Source organism: Lactuca virosa, chromosome 2 (genome assembly GCF_052849685.1).
Source record: "Lactuca virosa cultivar CGN04683 chromosome 2, Lactuca_virosa_CGN04683_v6, whole genome shotgun sequence".
Classification (NCBI taxonomy): domain Eukaryota; kingdom Viridiplantae; phylum Streptophyta; class Magnoliopsida; order Asterales; family Asteraceae; genus Lactuca; species Lactuca virosa.
In genome coordinates, this window is record NC_136427.1 from 290,046,506 (window position 1) to 290,063,389 (window position 16,884).

At 32.9% G+C, this 16,884-nt stretch overlaps 1 protein-coding gene across 1 annotated transcript; it reads right to left on the minus strand.

Annotated features, from left to right (window-relative positions):
* Positions 1 to 9,246: 9,246 nt before the first annotated feature.
* On the minus strand, positions 9,247 to 13,472 carry LOC145158631 (uncharacterized). The gene is made up of 6 exons (XM_079077498.1): positions 12,381 to 13,472; positions 11,923 to 12,245; positions 11,686 to 11,791; positions 11,360 to 11,599; positions 9,514 to 9,591; positions 9,247 to 9,282 (listed from the first exon to the last, which is right to left on the minus strand). Exons 1-6 carry the CDS (start codon positions 13,470 to 13,472, stop codon positions 9,247 to 9,249), a joined length of 1,875 nt encoding a protein of 624 aa, XP_078933624.1.
* Positions 13,473 to 16,884: the final 3,412 nt, after the last annotated feature.

The window sequence follows — 16,884 nt, forward strand, 5'->3', positions numbered from 1 at the left end:
AAGGGCATATCAACGACCTTTTTTTTTTTTTTTTTAAAACGATTAACAATGGTAGGGAGTACCTTATTGAGTATATGAAGATGATGATTACACTTCTGCTTGCAACCGGAGAAATAAACATACGAAATTCGAAGTTTTTAATCAAACTATCATTAAGCTTTGCATCCGAGGGATTAGTAAAGATTGTTTTTGGCGAGCAATACTCACCGAGTTTAATTTTTTGGAAGAAACATGGGAAACGATGTACACTTGGTAAAAATATTTTTTTTAGTTTTTAATTTTATACAATTTATTGTAAATATAAAACAAAAATTAAATAACAAGTCCATATATACATAATTAGAACTATGATCTATTTCATCACCATTCTTTCGAATATCTATGTTTTTAATTATCGGCTTGTCGAAGTAATGTTGATGGAAATTACAATGTATTTTCATTTGTATGAAGCCAAATAACTTGACTTATTAGCGATGGAATCTCATTGCTATTTCAGCGACCATGTAGTTATTTTCACTCACTTGTATCTTAATGTTAAATTGATTACATTCAACAAAATGCATTTTCCGAAACCAATATCAAATGAATTGGAGGGTCAGAATATTTGGAAAAATGTGCTAACCGGTTTATATACAAAGTTTTGATTTTTGATCATTTTATGCATGGAATTACTTAGACGATATTTATTTCCCTTCATGGACGAGACTTCACTTTTTCTCTTAAATGTTTAATGTATTGCAAGGTTATTACCATTATTTTACAGAAGATACAACGTAAAAACATAATTCTTTTTAGGAGAAGTAGTTCCATAAACTTTGAACGTGGATCATGATTGGTTTAAATCTCTCAAGCTTAGCACGATGTGCCAACTTAAGTAAATTCAACAAAAGAAAGTGATCTTCAATAATAATCAAATACAAACAAAAGATAAATAATTTTATAAGTCTATCCGACTTGTTGAAATTATCATGTCATATACTTAACTACATACAATGATAATTTCAAAATAATTTCAAATTTTCTAATAACAAAACTCATGATTTCAAACAAACTTCTAATGCATCATCTTTCTCAAAAGGCACATTCACAGTGTCTCAAATCCAAATTCATTATTTTCAGTATTCTCCTTTTTCCACCATTCACGATCGAAAGTTTTGCAATCGAGGACTTGAGGCGAGAGATCTTGTTGTTTTGTGCGTTCCCCTTTCTCCTCCCAGCAATGTGCCGTTGGTTGTGTCTTTTCTATGGGGAGAAGATGTGTATCTATTGTGGATCGAAGAGGTGTGTGTAAAAATGGGGAATAACTTCTTATAAGGTCCAAAGGAAAGAGTTCATAACAACTGTTTGGAACAGAAAAAGATAATTCAAGTTCTGAACTATAATACCTGACATGTCTAGCTGTTCAACATGCAAAATGCGTTTGGATTGTAACAGCTCTAGCTGCTAGACGGAGGAGTAAACTTATGCTACCAAGAACAATTAGTGTGATCAATTTTTCGGTTATCATGCGATTTTTTCTAGTAACAGTTTTTCTGTATAAACAAAAGTTATTTTCATCGGTCTTTTTCATTTTAATATAGTACATGTATATGTATAATCATAATTCACCACTTTTGAAACTTTCTTAGGATCTTCAAAATTCGTTACACAACTTTCATTTTTGCTTAAAGTAAACCCACACTCAAAATATTACTCATATTAATGATATCGTGCATAAAGGATCAAGATCTCCGTATCCCACATTGAAAATCTTACCCAAGAGCAAAAACATAAAGCACCGAAAGATTCTTCCCTTTGAACATCACGCAATAAAAACACTTATATGTTGGATCGGTTGATGTATAGTTGGATTTAGAATTTCCCTTGGTTGTGGGTATTAGGTACTAGTGTTAGGTATATGATCTTCTCAGGCCAAAATGACATGGTCGGATTGAAATATTTATTTTTACTCCAATTTAAACAAATCATATTTAATTCGTTAAACTTTAAAATTCAAAACCTCGTAATCTCAACAAAATTACATATATACTTAAGTTCAAAGTACAACAATCATAAAAAGTACCAAGTCAAAAAATATAAATAAAAACGATTAATTAAAACAAAAATTTGCTAAATTGTATATGCAAAATCACTTACTTTGATAATACAGTTTCACAATCACATTTAACATTATAATTATACAATACACACATAGAAAAAGGAGGCTGCGAGAAGGAATGGAGTCGAGCGCATTTGCATTTTTATTTACCAAGACATCGAGTATTTCTTTTATCGTTATCTTATTGACGGAATGTGATGTAATAAATCATAATATAATCACCGATGGTCTGATATATAATTATCACATTGAGCTAATTTCCTTATAGAGAAAATTTGATCCAAAATATTTCATTGAGGGCCTAGCCCCGTAGGGTTGCTGGAGACAACTCCGAATGACATATACAACTTTACTTGCTATGTCACCTAAGCCATAAATCGTTAATGTCTTTAACTTGATATGTAAATTATATAAATTATTCGATCGTTTACCATAAATGTAAAAATAACGCGCCACATTGAAATACTTGAAATCGTATATTAAATGGCATAACTCATATTCTAGCCTATAAATCAACTCGGCAGGACCAAAGTTTACCTACCAAATAATAAAATGGAAAATCCTAAGAGATGCCTTGATCTTGTTTGGGTTCTTCTTATGATTTCAATTATGACACCTCCCCAACCTTTCTTCTATTCGGAAGCGGAGCCATTTCCCAAATACATCGTGCACATCGTAGATATCGGTCTTGAAAACCTCATGGTTGGCTGTGGACGGGCGTATCAACGACCTTTTTTTAAAACGATTAACAATGGTAGCGAGTACCTTATTGAGTTTAATAACGATGATGTTTACACCTGTGCTTTCAACGCTTTCAACTGGAGAAATGAACATACGAAATTCGAAGTTTTTAATCAAACAATCAATAAGCTTTGCATCGGAGGGGTTAGTAAGGATTGTTTTTGGCGAGCAACACTCACCGAGTTTGAGTTTTTGGAAGAAACTTGGGAAACGATGTACACTTGGTAAAAATTATTCTTTTGGTATTTAATTTTATATTATTTATTGTACCGATAAAAATAAAATTATCCAAGAAGTCCATATATACATAATTACAACTACGATATTTTTCATCGCCATTCTTTTGAATATCTCTGTTGTTAATTATCTTGTTGTTAATTATCGGCTTGTAAAAAAATGACTATGGAAGTTACAATATATATTCATTTGTATGAAGCCAAATAACTTGGCGTATTAGTGATGGAATCTCATTGCTATTTTAGCGACGATGTAGTTTTTTTCACTCATTAGTATCTTAATGTTAAATTGATTACATTCAACAAAATGCATTTTCCGAAACCAATATCAAATGAATTGGAGGGTCATAATATTTGCAAAAATGTGCTAACGGTTTATATACAAAGTTTAGCTTTTTGATCATTTTATGCATGAAATTACTTTGACACATATTTTATTTCCCTTTATGGACGAGACTTCACTTTTTCTGTTAAATGTTTAATGTATTGCGAGGGTATTACCATGATTTTACAGAAGATACAACATAAAAACACAATTCTTTTTAGGAGAAGTAGTTCCATAAACTTTGAACATGGATCATAATTGGTTTAAATCTCTCAAGCTTGTAGCATGATGTACCGGCTTAAGCAAATTCAACAAAAGAAAGTGATCTTCAATAATAATGAAATACAAACAAAAGATAAATAATGTAATAAGCCTATCCGACTTGTTCAAATTATCATGTCATATAGTTAACTACAAACAACGATAGTTTCAAAATAATTTCAAATTTTCTAATGACAAAATTCATGATTTCAAACAAACTTCTAATGCATCATCTTTCTCAAAAGTCACTTTCACAGTTTCTCAAATCGAAATTCATTATTTTTATTATTCCCCTTTTTTCACCTTTTACGATCGAAAAATTTTCAATCGAGAACTTGAGGTGAGAGATCTTGTTATTTTTTGAGTTCCCCTTTCTCCTCCCAGCAATTTGCCGTTGGTTGTGTCTTTTCTATGGGGAGAAGATGTATATCTATTGTGGATTGAAGAGGTTTGTGTACAAATGGGGAATCGCTTCTTACATGTCCAAGGGAAAGAGTTCATAACAACTGTTTGAAACACAAAAAGATAATTCGAGTTCCGGACTAAAATACCTGACATAGCTGTTCCACATGAAAAATGTGTTTGGATTGTAACAGCTCAAGCTGCTAGACGGAGTAGTAAACTTATGCTACCTAGAACAATTTGTATGATCAATTTTTTCGGTTTTCGTGGAGTTATTTCTAGCAACAGTTTTTCTGCGTAAAAAAAAGTTACTTTCATCGGTCTTATTCAATTTCATATAGTATATGTATATGTATAATCATAATTCACCACTTTTGAAACTATCTTAGGATCTTTAAAATTCGTTACACAACTTTCATTTTTGTACATATATCTCTTAGTGTCCTCGAGTATTATCCCATATGGGATTTTGTGATTGTCAAGTATAGGGTTAAAATAAAAATATAGAAAGTTAACCTACACAAACCTCAAGATATATAGGCATTTAGTTGATTATATTTTCATCCTAATTTTTGTAACTTATTTTTAAGAATAGTCAACAATTTTGATTAATGGATGACGCACATGCCTAGGCTTGTTTTGCTCAAAGTAAACCCACACTCAAAATATTACTCATATTAATGATATCGTGCATAAAAGATTAAGATCTCCGTATCCCACATTGAAAATCCTACCCAAGAGCAAAAACATAAAGCACCAAAAGATTCTTCAGTTTGAACATCACGCAATAAAAACACTTATATCTTGGATCGGTTGATGCATTGTTGGATTTAGAATTTCCTTTGGTTGTGGGTATTAGGTACTAGTGTTAGGTATATGGTCTTCTCGGGCCAAAATGACATGGTCGGATTGGAATGTCTATTTTTACTCCAATTAAAACAAATCATATTTAATTCGTTAAACTCTAAAAATCAAAACCTCGTAATCTCAACAAAATTATATATATATAATTAAGTTCAAAGTAAAACAATCATAAAAATTACTAAGTCAAAAAATATAAATAAAAAGATTAATTAAAACAACAATTTGCTAAATTATTTATGCAAAATCATATACTATGATAATACAGTTTCACGATCACATTTAATGTTATAATTATACAATACACACATAGAAAAAGGAGGCTGCGAGAAGATATGGAGTCGAGCGCATTTGCATTTTTATTTACAAAGACATCGAGTAATTTTTTTATAGTTATCTTATTGACCGAATGTGATGTATTAAATCATAATATAATCACCGATGGTCTGATATATAATTATCACATTGAGCTAATTTCCTTATAGAGAAAATTTGATCCAAAATATTTCATTGAGGGCCTAGCGTCGTAGGGTTGCTGGAGACAACTCCGAATGACATATACAACTTTACTTGCTATGTCACCTAAGCCATAAATCGTTAATGTCTTTAACTTGATATGCAAATTATATAAATTATTCGATCGTTTACCATATACGTAAAAATAACGCACCACATTGAAATACTTGAAAATGTATATTGAATGACATAACTCATATTCTAGCCTATAAATCAACTCGGTAGGACCAAAGTTTACCTACCAAATAATAAAATGGAAAATCCTAAGAGATGTGTTGATCTTATTTGGGTTCTCGTTCTGATTTCAATTATGACACCACCCCAACCTTTCTTGTATTCGGAGGCGGAGCCATTTCCCAAATACACCGTGCACATCGTAGATATCGGTCTTGAAAACCTCATGGTTGGCTGTGGACGGGCGTATCAACGACCTTTTTTTAAAACGATTAACAATGGTAGCGAGTACCTTATTGAGTTTAATAACGATGATGTTTACACCTGTGCTTTCAACTGGAGAAATAAACATACGAAATTCGAAGTTTTTAATCAAACAATCAATAAGCTTTGCATCGGAGGGGTTAGTAAGGATTGTTTTTGGCGAGCAACACTCACCGAGTTTGATTTTTTGGAAGAAACTTGGGAAACGATGTACACTTGATAAAAATTATTCTTTTGGTATTTAATTTTATATTATTTATTGTACCGATAAAAATAAAATTATCCAAGAAGTCCATATATACATAATTACAACTACGATATTTTTCATCGCCATTCTTTTGAATATCTCTGTTGTTAATTATCGGCTTTTCAAAAAAATGACTATGGAAGTTACAATATATTTTCATTTGTATGAAGCCAAATAACTTGGCGTATTAGTGATGGAATCTCATTGCTATTTCAGCGACGACGATGTAGTTTTTTCACTCATTAGTATCTTAATGTTAAATTGATTACATTCAACAAAATGCATTTTCCGAAACCAATATCAAATGAATTGGAGGGTCATAATATTTGCAAAAATGTGCTAACCGGTTTATATACAAAGTTATGATTTTTGATCATTTTATGCATGAAATTACTTTGACACATATTTTATTTCCCTTTATGGACGAGACTTCACTTTTTCTGTTAAATGTTTAATGTATTGCGAGGTTATTACCATGATTTTACAGAAGATACAACATAAAAACACAATTTTTTTAGGAGAAATAGTTCCATAAACTTTGAACATGGATCATGATTGGTTTAAATCTCTCAAGCTTGTAGCATGATGTACCGGCTTACGCAAGTTCAACAAAAGAGAGTGATCTTCAATAATAATCAAATACAAACAAAATATAAATAATTTAATAAGCCTACCCGACTTGTTCAAATTATGATGTCATATAGTTTAACTACAAACAACGATAGTTTCAAAATAATTTCAAATTTTCTAATAACAAAACTCATGATTTCAAACAAACTTCTAATGCATCATCTTTCTCAAAAGGCACTTTCACAGTTTCTCAAATCCAAATTCATTATTTTCAATATACTCCTTTTTTCACCATTTACGATTGAAATTTTTTCAATCGAGGACTTGAGGTGAGACATCTTGTTATTTTGTGAGTTCCCCTTTCTCCTCCCAGCAATTTGCCGTTGGTTGAGTCTTTTCTATGGGGAGAATATGTGTATCTATTGTGGATTGAAGAGGTTTGTGTACAAATGGGGAATCACTTCTTACATCTCCAAGGGAAAGAGTTCATAGCAAATGTTTGGAACACAAAAAGATAATTCGAGTTGCGGACTAAAATACCTGACATGGCTGTTCCACATGAAAAATAGTTTGGATTGTAACAACTCAAGCTGCTAGACGGAGTAGTAAACTTATGCTACCTAGAACAATTTGTGTGATCAATTTTTTCGGTTTTCGTGGGGTAATTTCTAGCTAGCAACAGTTTTTCTGCGTAAAAAAAGTTTTTTTCATCGGTCTTATTCAATTTCATATGGTATATGTTTAATCATAATTCACCACTTTTGAAACTATCTTAGGATCTTTAAACTTTGTTACACAACTTTCATTTTTGTACATATATCTCTTAGTGTCCTTGAGTATTATCCCGTATGGGATTTTGTGATTGTCAGGTATAGGGTTAAAATATAAATATAGAAAGTTAACCTACACAAACCTCAAGATATATAGGCATTTAGTTGATTATTTTTTATCCTAATGTTGTACCTTATTTTTCAAGAATCATCAACAATTTTGATTGATGGATGACGCACATGCCTAGGCTTGTTTTGCTCAAAGTAAACCCACATTCAAAATATTACTCATATTAATGATATCATGCATAAAGGATCAAGATCTCCGTATCCCACATTGAAAATCTTACCCAAGAGCAAAAACGTAAAGCACCGAAAGATTCTTCCCTTTGAACATCACACAATAAAAATACTTATATTTGGATCGGTTGATGTATTGTTGGATTTAGAATTTCCCTTGGTTGTGGGTATTAGGTACTAGTGTAAGGTATATGATCTTCTCGGGCCAAAATGACATGGTCGGATTGAAATGTCTATTTTTACTCCAATTTAAACCACTACAAGAAAAACGCGATTTTGCTAGGGAAGATCGCTATGAAACGTTTTTTCGTTGTTAATCTGCAATGGATCGTGCTATGGAATGTCGTTCCATAGCAATGTTGCTACCACATTGTCTACGAATTTTATTTCTGGTAGCGAGAGTGGGAGTTGCTAGGGAAAATGCTACCTATTCCATATCCGTTGGTATTATGTTACCGATAGTTCTATGGAACAAAAATTCGTAGCAATTTTCCAACGACATTTGTTACCAAATCATTTTCCGTTGTACTGCTGCTATGGAATTCATCATTGTGGTTACTATGCAACGGAGTTTGTGGCAGAAACCAATTCCATAGTTGAATTGCTATGGAAGTACCATTCGTAGGTATTTGCTAGGGAATTTTGCTATGGAGTATGATTTCGTTTGCTTGTTTTGCTATGGAACAAAACGCGTAGCTAATTTGTGACGACATTTATTGGTTTGAATGAAATGTTTTTGAATTGGTAATATGTGGCATAAACTAATGGCTAAAAAATGTAAAAATGAATTATAAAGTAGATATTGCTGGCAAGCGGACTCGAACTTAAGCTTATGCTAGAAAAGGGCGCGGTTAAGCCAGTTGTGCTAATCAAGTTGTGTATAATTTCTTGAAAACATAGTGTATGATGAATAATTAACAACGAATTCATTACAAACTTATTTTTAATTACATTAACCGGACATGTTAAAGTATATAGTCTATGTAGATTATTTTCCTTAATAACGAATTCATTACAAACTTATTTTTAATTACATTAAGTATACTTCATCACAAAAATAACATGAGTTTTACGTATACTTCATCCTACTCAAACAACATAGCAAGGAAAAATGACTAAAATGCCCTTTTAACAGAATGATGTAAACACAAAACCAAAATAAAATTATAGTAGTACTATACAACTTCATATACAATACAATAAGAACAATAATATTCAATGTCCAATCTATTATCAACCATTAATATTTTTAAGAAATATACAAAACCTACCATACTCTACATACCAACGACAAACCGTGCAATATCTTTGTCGATCCTCATCCTCTTCATGGCCTATTGCAAATGCACCTTTAACAGAATGTCGTGGGTCTTCACATTGGAATGTGATGTTATTCGTTGTAAGTCTATGAACAACATCAACAGCCCACAACAACTCTTTGGCACTATCAACAACACCCGTGTACTCCCCATCATCCGGAACTACCCATCCAAAATAGGTATCAAGTAATTGTAAACCTACACATTAAAATATCCATCAATTAATCCAATGTATCCTTTTCAATACAACAGTAAATATTATACAACATAACACAACTAAATACTAACCCCAAACTACAAACATGCCTTTAATTAACTATATATATATATATATATATAATTTAATTTACATATATACCATATATACATACCTTCATCACATTGATGAGGCCCTCTTGAAATGTAGATCATTCCAAGCAAATAAATTGCCTCAAGATGATCTTCATTTGCTGCTTGTCTCAACAAAGACAATCCTAAATCAAAATGGCCATAATAGAAGCACTCTTCCTGTCGACAGAATAACAATATCAATAGATAACATCAATGACACAAAATATTAATAAATGGTATAGATTACATATAATTAATGAAATTACACATACAATTCCTTGTCTGAACATGGTTTCAATGTTATTATGCAATGCACATGTGCGTATAAATGAATCAGCATTCATATTTTCGGGACCCATTCCTTCAATCATGTCAATGCATGCTGTTCTGAACACTCGAGGATCACCCCCCGCTTCATACATCTTCTTTCAACTTCAAAAATTTTAATACACAATAAATAACAAATAAAGAAAGTTGTATTTCATCAAATATACATTCATTAGTTGATGTTTATTGAGAATTACCAAAGTCTTGCAGAGACGATGTCTTTCGCAGATTCTGACCCTAATATTACAAATATCCGACTCAAAATCTCTAATGGGAGATCATCTAACGAACGGCGACTTCTAGTAATCGACATTCTATTAACAAAATAGACATTGGAGTAGTTGATTTCAATTTATTTTTAAAAATTAAGCGTAACTATGAAAAATAGTGTAACAGGGTATGGAAAAAAAATACTTACTTTATGATGATTTGGTCGCGAGGTGTACAGGAGTGTCTATTATCGGAGAAAATCGATTTTAAGAACGATTACCCTTCGACGATTTGGGGGGTTTTAGTGTTTCTATGGAGATTTATCGTCCGGAATAGTTGAGACGTTTTGAATGGTTGAAGAACTGATAACGCCGGTGTGACGTCAGAGGTATGATGGCGCCTCAACGCTTCAGAGTGCAAAAAGACCAAAGTGCCCTTGAAATCATTTCAAATATGTGAATACGAAGGATATTTGTGTCAAAACACATTATTCAAATATTATAACCTTTTATAGGTAACAGTGGAATTTTGCCACATTTTTTTGTTAACTTTGACACTTTTGGCCCTTGGAAACAAAACTTTTATATTTTGGTAAAAAAAAACACAAAAAAAACTTTAGATTTTTGCCACAATTTTTTAGCCAGTTTGACACTTTTAGTCTTTATTATAAAAAAATATACATTTGGCACAATATACACGAAAAACATTTAGGTTTTTTCCACAATTCTTTAGCCACTTTGACACTCTTGGGCTTTACAGTCAATAGTTTTACATTTTGACATAAAAAACACAAAAAAAATCCCGGGGCGAAGCCCAGACTTTCTTCCTAGTTTACATTTATGTATTGATATTAAACCAAATTACAAATGAACTTCATCTCAAAAAACATTAAACACAAAAACATCTAGTCATTATCTTCTTCCTCCTCTTCTTCTTCATCCTCTTCTTCTTCATTGCTCGATGTACTATACTCATAACTACCCTCGTTGTCAGGAATACCATCATTGTCGTCCTCATGAATTTCACCTTCTTCATCAATATTATTTTCATTATCTGAACCGTTGCTTGACATTTCATGATCATCATCAAAATTGCTTGTATCGGCTAGACTTGGTATAATGATTTCATTTGATTCAACTTCATCTTCTTGGAAAGCAACGTCTTTCTGAGGATGGTTTTCATCGGTCCAACCACGAGGTTTAACTTTAAATACAGCCCACCAGTCCGAGTTGTTTGTTTTTGAACTTGGGTAAGGAATGTAACACACTTGAGTGGCTTGCATGGCTAAAACAAATGGCTCGAACTTGTTGTATTTTCTTTTGACGTTTATCTCGACCAAGTTATATTGTTTGTGAACTTTAACTCCTATGTTAGGTGTTGGATCGTACCAATGACATTTAAACAAAACCGTGGTTTCAATTGGGTAACCAGGGTACTCGACTTCTAAAATTTCCTCTACATTACCATAATAATCACCTCCTTGGCTACTAACACACAATCCGCTATTGGTTGTTGATTTGTTCAGACTATGAGCTTCTGTGTGAAACTTGTTACCATTGACAAAGTATACACTATATAACTTCACTTTTTTGAATGGCATTTTGGATAGGTCAGATATAGACTTGTTGTTTATCGGGATCTTACGTGCCTATATGAATAATGGTAAAACACTTAATTAGAGTTAATTATAACCATAACAAAAAATAATAAATTTAAAAAAAATACAAAAATAACATCCACATAGTTTTGAAACCATAATGCAAAGTTCTTCTCAACTTCAGCTGCAAGGACCTGTTCATCCATATCCCCCATAAGTTCATTCAAATGTTCTTCAAATATTCTGTATCACCATTTCAATAACATTTTAAAGTTACTATGAATGTAATAAACAAAACCATGCATGTAAATGTTATTCGATCATAGCAAAAATGATTATTATAATTAAAAGTGATGCATATGTTACGTACGAACCTGATGTAATGCTTGATCTTATCTTCGTTAAGGAGTATGTAAGTTTGGGCAGCATGCACTTCCTCATCAGACATCATTCTATTCGTGAATCTTCCATAATTACGCCCAGGATATGAAAATATATATAACATGTCGTTGTTAGCATCTACTTGCTCATCTCCTCCTCCATCATCATTTCGAGGAAACTTTCTATTACGTGTGGGGACACCAGTCTCGAAATAATGAGAGCAAAATATAGATGCTTCACGTAGCAAGTACGCGTTAACAACGGACCCTTCCACTCGAGCTTTATTTTTCACATCTTTTTCAACTGATTTAGATACCTATAGTGAAGATTATTTAAATTAGCTTATAAAAATAGCAACATATATTATGATGTACCATACAAACCTTTCAAATTGATACATCCACCGATATTGGACAGGACCGGCTATCTTCGCTTCGTATGGAAAATGTACTGGTAAATGTTCCATGGAGTTAAAAATACCAGGGACAAAGATGGTCTCTAATTTACATAATATTATTGGGATCTCGGTTTCAATCATTTCCATGTCTTTTGTTGTGATTGATGTTGCTGTTAATGTTTTGAAGAAAATACTCAACTCTGTTAATGCTTCCCACACTTGTTTTGGCAACATCTCATGAAATGCAATTAGCATCAATCTTTTCATAAAAACATGACAATCGTGGCTTTTCATTCCGAACAGTCTACACCCTGTTAAATCAACACACCTCCCCAAATTAGAAACATAACCATCGAGGAAACGCAATTTCTCCGCCCATTGGCATATGGCTTTCTTTTGATTCTTGTCCAGAGTGTAGAATGCTCTTTCATTATCTTCGACTCCTTTTCTCTTCCTACAATAGAGCTTTAGATCTCTTCTGGCTGCTACATTGTCCTTCGTCTTCCCTTTGACATCCATTACAGTGTAAAAAAAGTTTTCAAATACATTTTTAAGAATATGCATAACATCAAAATTATGTCTAATGAGGTTTGTTTTCCAATATGGTAAATCCCAAAATATGCTTTTCTTTTTCCAACCATGATCGCCATATCTTTTGTTTACATCATCAGCATTTAGTTCAGTCACTTTTACCAAACCTAATTGTTCAATCTCCCTTAAAGTTTGTTCACCATTCTTACTTGGAGGAGGACCTTCTATCACTTCATGATTCTTCTTGAACTTATTTTTATCCTTTCTATATGGGTGATTTACCTGTAGAAATCTTCTATGCCAGTTAAACCATGACATCTTATTACCATTCTTTAGTCTGAATGCTTGTGTATGTTTCCCACAATGTGGACATGCTAGCTTACCTGCTGTAGACCATCCGGACAACATTGCATATACTGGAAAATCGCTTATTGTCCACATCAAATCTGCTCTTAGATGGAAATTTTGTTTTAAAGATATATCATATGTTAGTACGTCTTCTTCCCATAATTGCTCCAACTCTGCAACAACTAGTTGCAAAAATACATCTATTTTATGCTTAGGGTTTGACGGACCTGGCACAAGTGCGATCAAAAACATGTAAGGATCTTTCATGCGCATAGAAGGTGGCAAATTATAAGGTGTTATAATAATAGGTCAAGATGAATATTGTTTTCAAAATGCTCCATGTGGTGCAAACCCATCTGTACTTAGGCCTAATCTTACGTTATGTACTTCTGCTGCAAATGAAGGATGACTTTTGTCAAAGTGCTTCCAAGCTTCTGAATCAGATGGATGACACATTACTCCAGCATCATGTCCATGTTTCTCGGATTGTCATCGCATGGAAGCGGCTGTGGCTTATGAAGCATACAATCTCTTCAACCTTGGAGTCAAAGGAAAGTAATGCATTTTCTTGAAGGATACGCAAGAACATCTGGCCAAATTTTTTGACCGTTTGTACCTATCTGCATTGCAGAATTTGCACCGATAAAGATCTTTGTCTCGCCTCCAATATATCATACATCCAGATCTGCAACAGTCAATCATCTCCACAGGCAAACCTAGTGCTTGTATTAACTTTTTGCTCTCGTATAAACTATCTACCATATTATTCTCCTCCGGTAACACATCATTTATCAACTGGCAGATAGCATCATAACTTTGCTCAGGTATGCGATACTCTGATTTTATATTCAATAGTCTAGCTACAGCAGATAGTTGTGTCACTTTTTTACATCCAGGCCACAATTCTTTATCGGCTGCATCTAGCATATCAAAGAATTTTTTATGTAGAGCATTTGGCTCCTCTTCAGGATTACTATTATTTAAATCAGGAGCCATTGCATCTATGACCATTTCTCTATAAGAACATGCACCTTCACTAAAATTGGTGTTTGAATCAGCCACCCCAAAAACATATTGTCATCATCAATTGATGTTTCGCTATGTTTATCCCAAAACCAATATTCCTCAACAAAACCAAACTTATACAAATGATGCTTAACAGTATCAACTTCTGTATATGGTACGTTACGACATCTGATGCATGGGCATTTGATTTTATCTGGGTCCTTGAACCTATGTTGACTGGTAGCAAAATCTATAAAAATTTTCACTCCTTGTACGAAAACACAGGATACACAACTACGATTATCTTTTCTTTCATACATCCACTTTCTACTTTAATTGGTCATTGTATTTAATATTTAAAGTAACATATAATTTTAAATAACACAATATTTTACCTTAGTAGAATGGTATAATTGAGATCGACACTTGCATAACACATATGCAAACAAAGTGTGTATCGACTAGGGAACCTTCGACAACCCTTGATTTCAATGTGTTGGATGGATACTAGGTCAAATTATTGGGTCAATATTATTCAGTACCAGGTTAAAACCCATGTAGTATACGGGTAATGATAATTTTAAATAACATTCGTAATAAATATATATAGAGCTACTTAAAATATAAATTCTGTATACGGTATTTTCCTTATTAATAACGACTTGATTAAACACTTATTTTTATTTCCATAGCAAAAATGGCGCCTTCACTGTAGAGATTGCAAATAGACCAAAGTGCCCTTGAAATCAATCCATATATGTGATTAGTAAGGGTATTTCAGTCAAAACACATTATTCAAACAATATAACCTATTATAGGTCACAATGGACTTTTGGTTAGTAAAATGACAAAGACAAAAATAACATACATATCAAAAATAACATATATATAGTAACATTTAATAAAGTTAAAAGTATGTATTCACATTACATCAAAATACACTTACAATATGCATCACTAATTGTGTGAATCAAACAACTATTATATATATCTATTCGAAACTAATGTCAAACATCAAAGCAAACCTAACGAAACACGCATCCCACAAACAAATATTACAATTCAATAACCACCTGTATTGACTCATAAAAGTTGTGTAATAACTGCCCACAGAAGGATGCTTTGCACAACTTCTATGTAAGCCATGGAACTTTATCTCCTTTGTTCTCCTTACCAAGTGGTTATGAACCTTGTTACATGTATCTCTTAGATTCCAACTTCTTCCAGTATTAACGTAGGCTTTATTTAACATGATCAGAGCTTCTTGCTTCCTTTTAATGCCTTCGGCCATCAACATCATTCCCAGAACGAAGATCGCATCCAACTGCCCCTGATCGGCTGCATTTTTAAGCAACTTTTTCCCTGCTATTTTTTCCCCTATCGTAAAATACTTCGCCTGACATACAATAAGTAATCATACAATTTTAAAAAATACAAATGTAGAAAACTAATTGAATTCGCAATTATCAGACTGCTTAAAAAAAGAGTATCATTCCATCGTTGAAGAGTACGTGTGGGTTGTTCAACTTTCTGCATTTTCTTGTGACTTCATACCGGTGAACACTTAATGGACGAAACCTTATTCGACTTGTGTCTATGCTTTTATATAATGCGTCTGATGTTACAGAATCCCTAAAGAGTTTGCAACTATACATATATAATTCACAAATCAACACAAAATTAATATATTAAACACTAAATTAAGTATGTAAACAAGTTTAATAGAAGTAATGCACATCATACTTACACTATCAGGCACTTAAAAGCATTGATTGGTGAATTTCCCCCAACCGTAGTTACTATTTTTTCGATCAAGTGCGAAGGCAAAGCAGTGAACCTTGTTACTTGTTGCCTTGTTTGCATTCTTTCTGAAGAACAACTCGCTGCCATTATGTTGATATGCGTGGAGTGTAATCCAAATTATGTAGCAACAACGATTTTAGGGTTTGTTGATCAACGTTCGGGAATTTTGAGTGTTGGTAATGGATTGTAGAAGATCTATCACCGATAAACTGAAACGACGGGATGACTCTGACTACAAATTATGGCGCCTAAGTGTTTAGACTATGAATCGACATAATTGCCCTTGAATATAAAAAGGTTACTACGTAAATGGTTAGGGTATTTTTGTCAATACATATGTGCATTTTTGTAATTAAATTGAACAATTTAAATTAAAAAAGATGAAGTTAAATAAAAATATTGATTACATTTAGAGAGACGAATTTAAATAAAATTATTGACATAAGTAGGATTCGAACCTGCGACTTCGGGTAAGAAGTAAAACGCGTTTTGCAGCTAAACTAAATTAACTTCCGTTTCTTTAAATTGAAAAACCATAATATTATGCTCAATAATATTGCAGCCCATATGTCATCCATGGGTATATCATATACACCATAAGCCACTACCATGTTGACCAATGGCCCATATGTCATCCATATGTCAACCATGGAAACCATAAGCCATTACCATGTAGACCAATCAACCATATGTCAACCATGGACACCATAAGCCATTACCATGTGGACCAATCAACCATATGTCAACCATGGACACCATAAGCCATTAGCATGTGGACCAATCAACCATATGTCATCCATGGACACAATAAGCCACTACCATGTCGACCAATGGCCCATATGTCATACATGGACACCATAAGCCACTACCA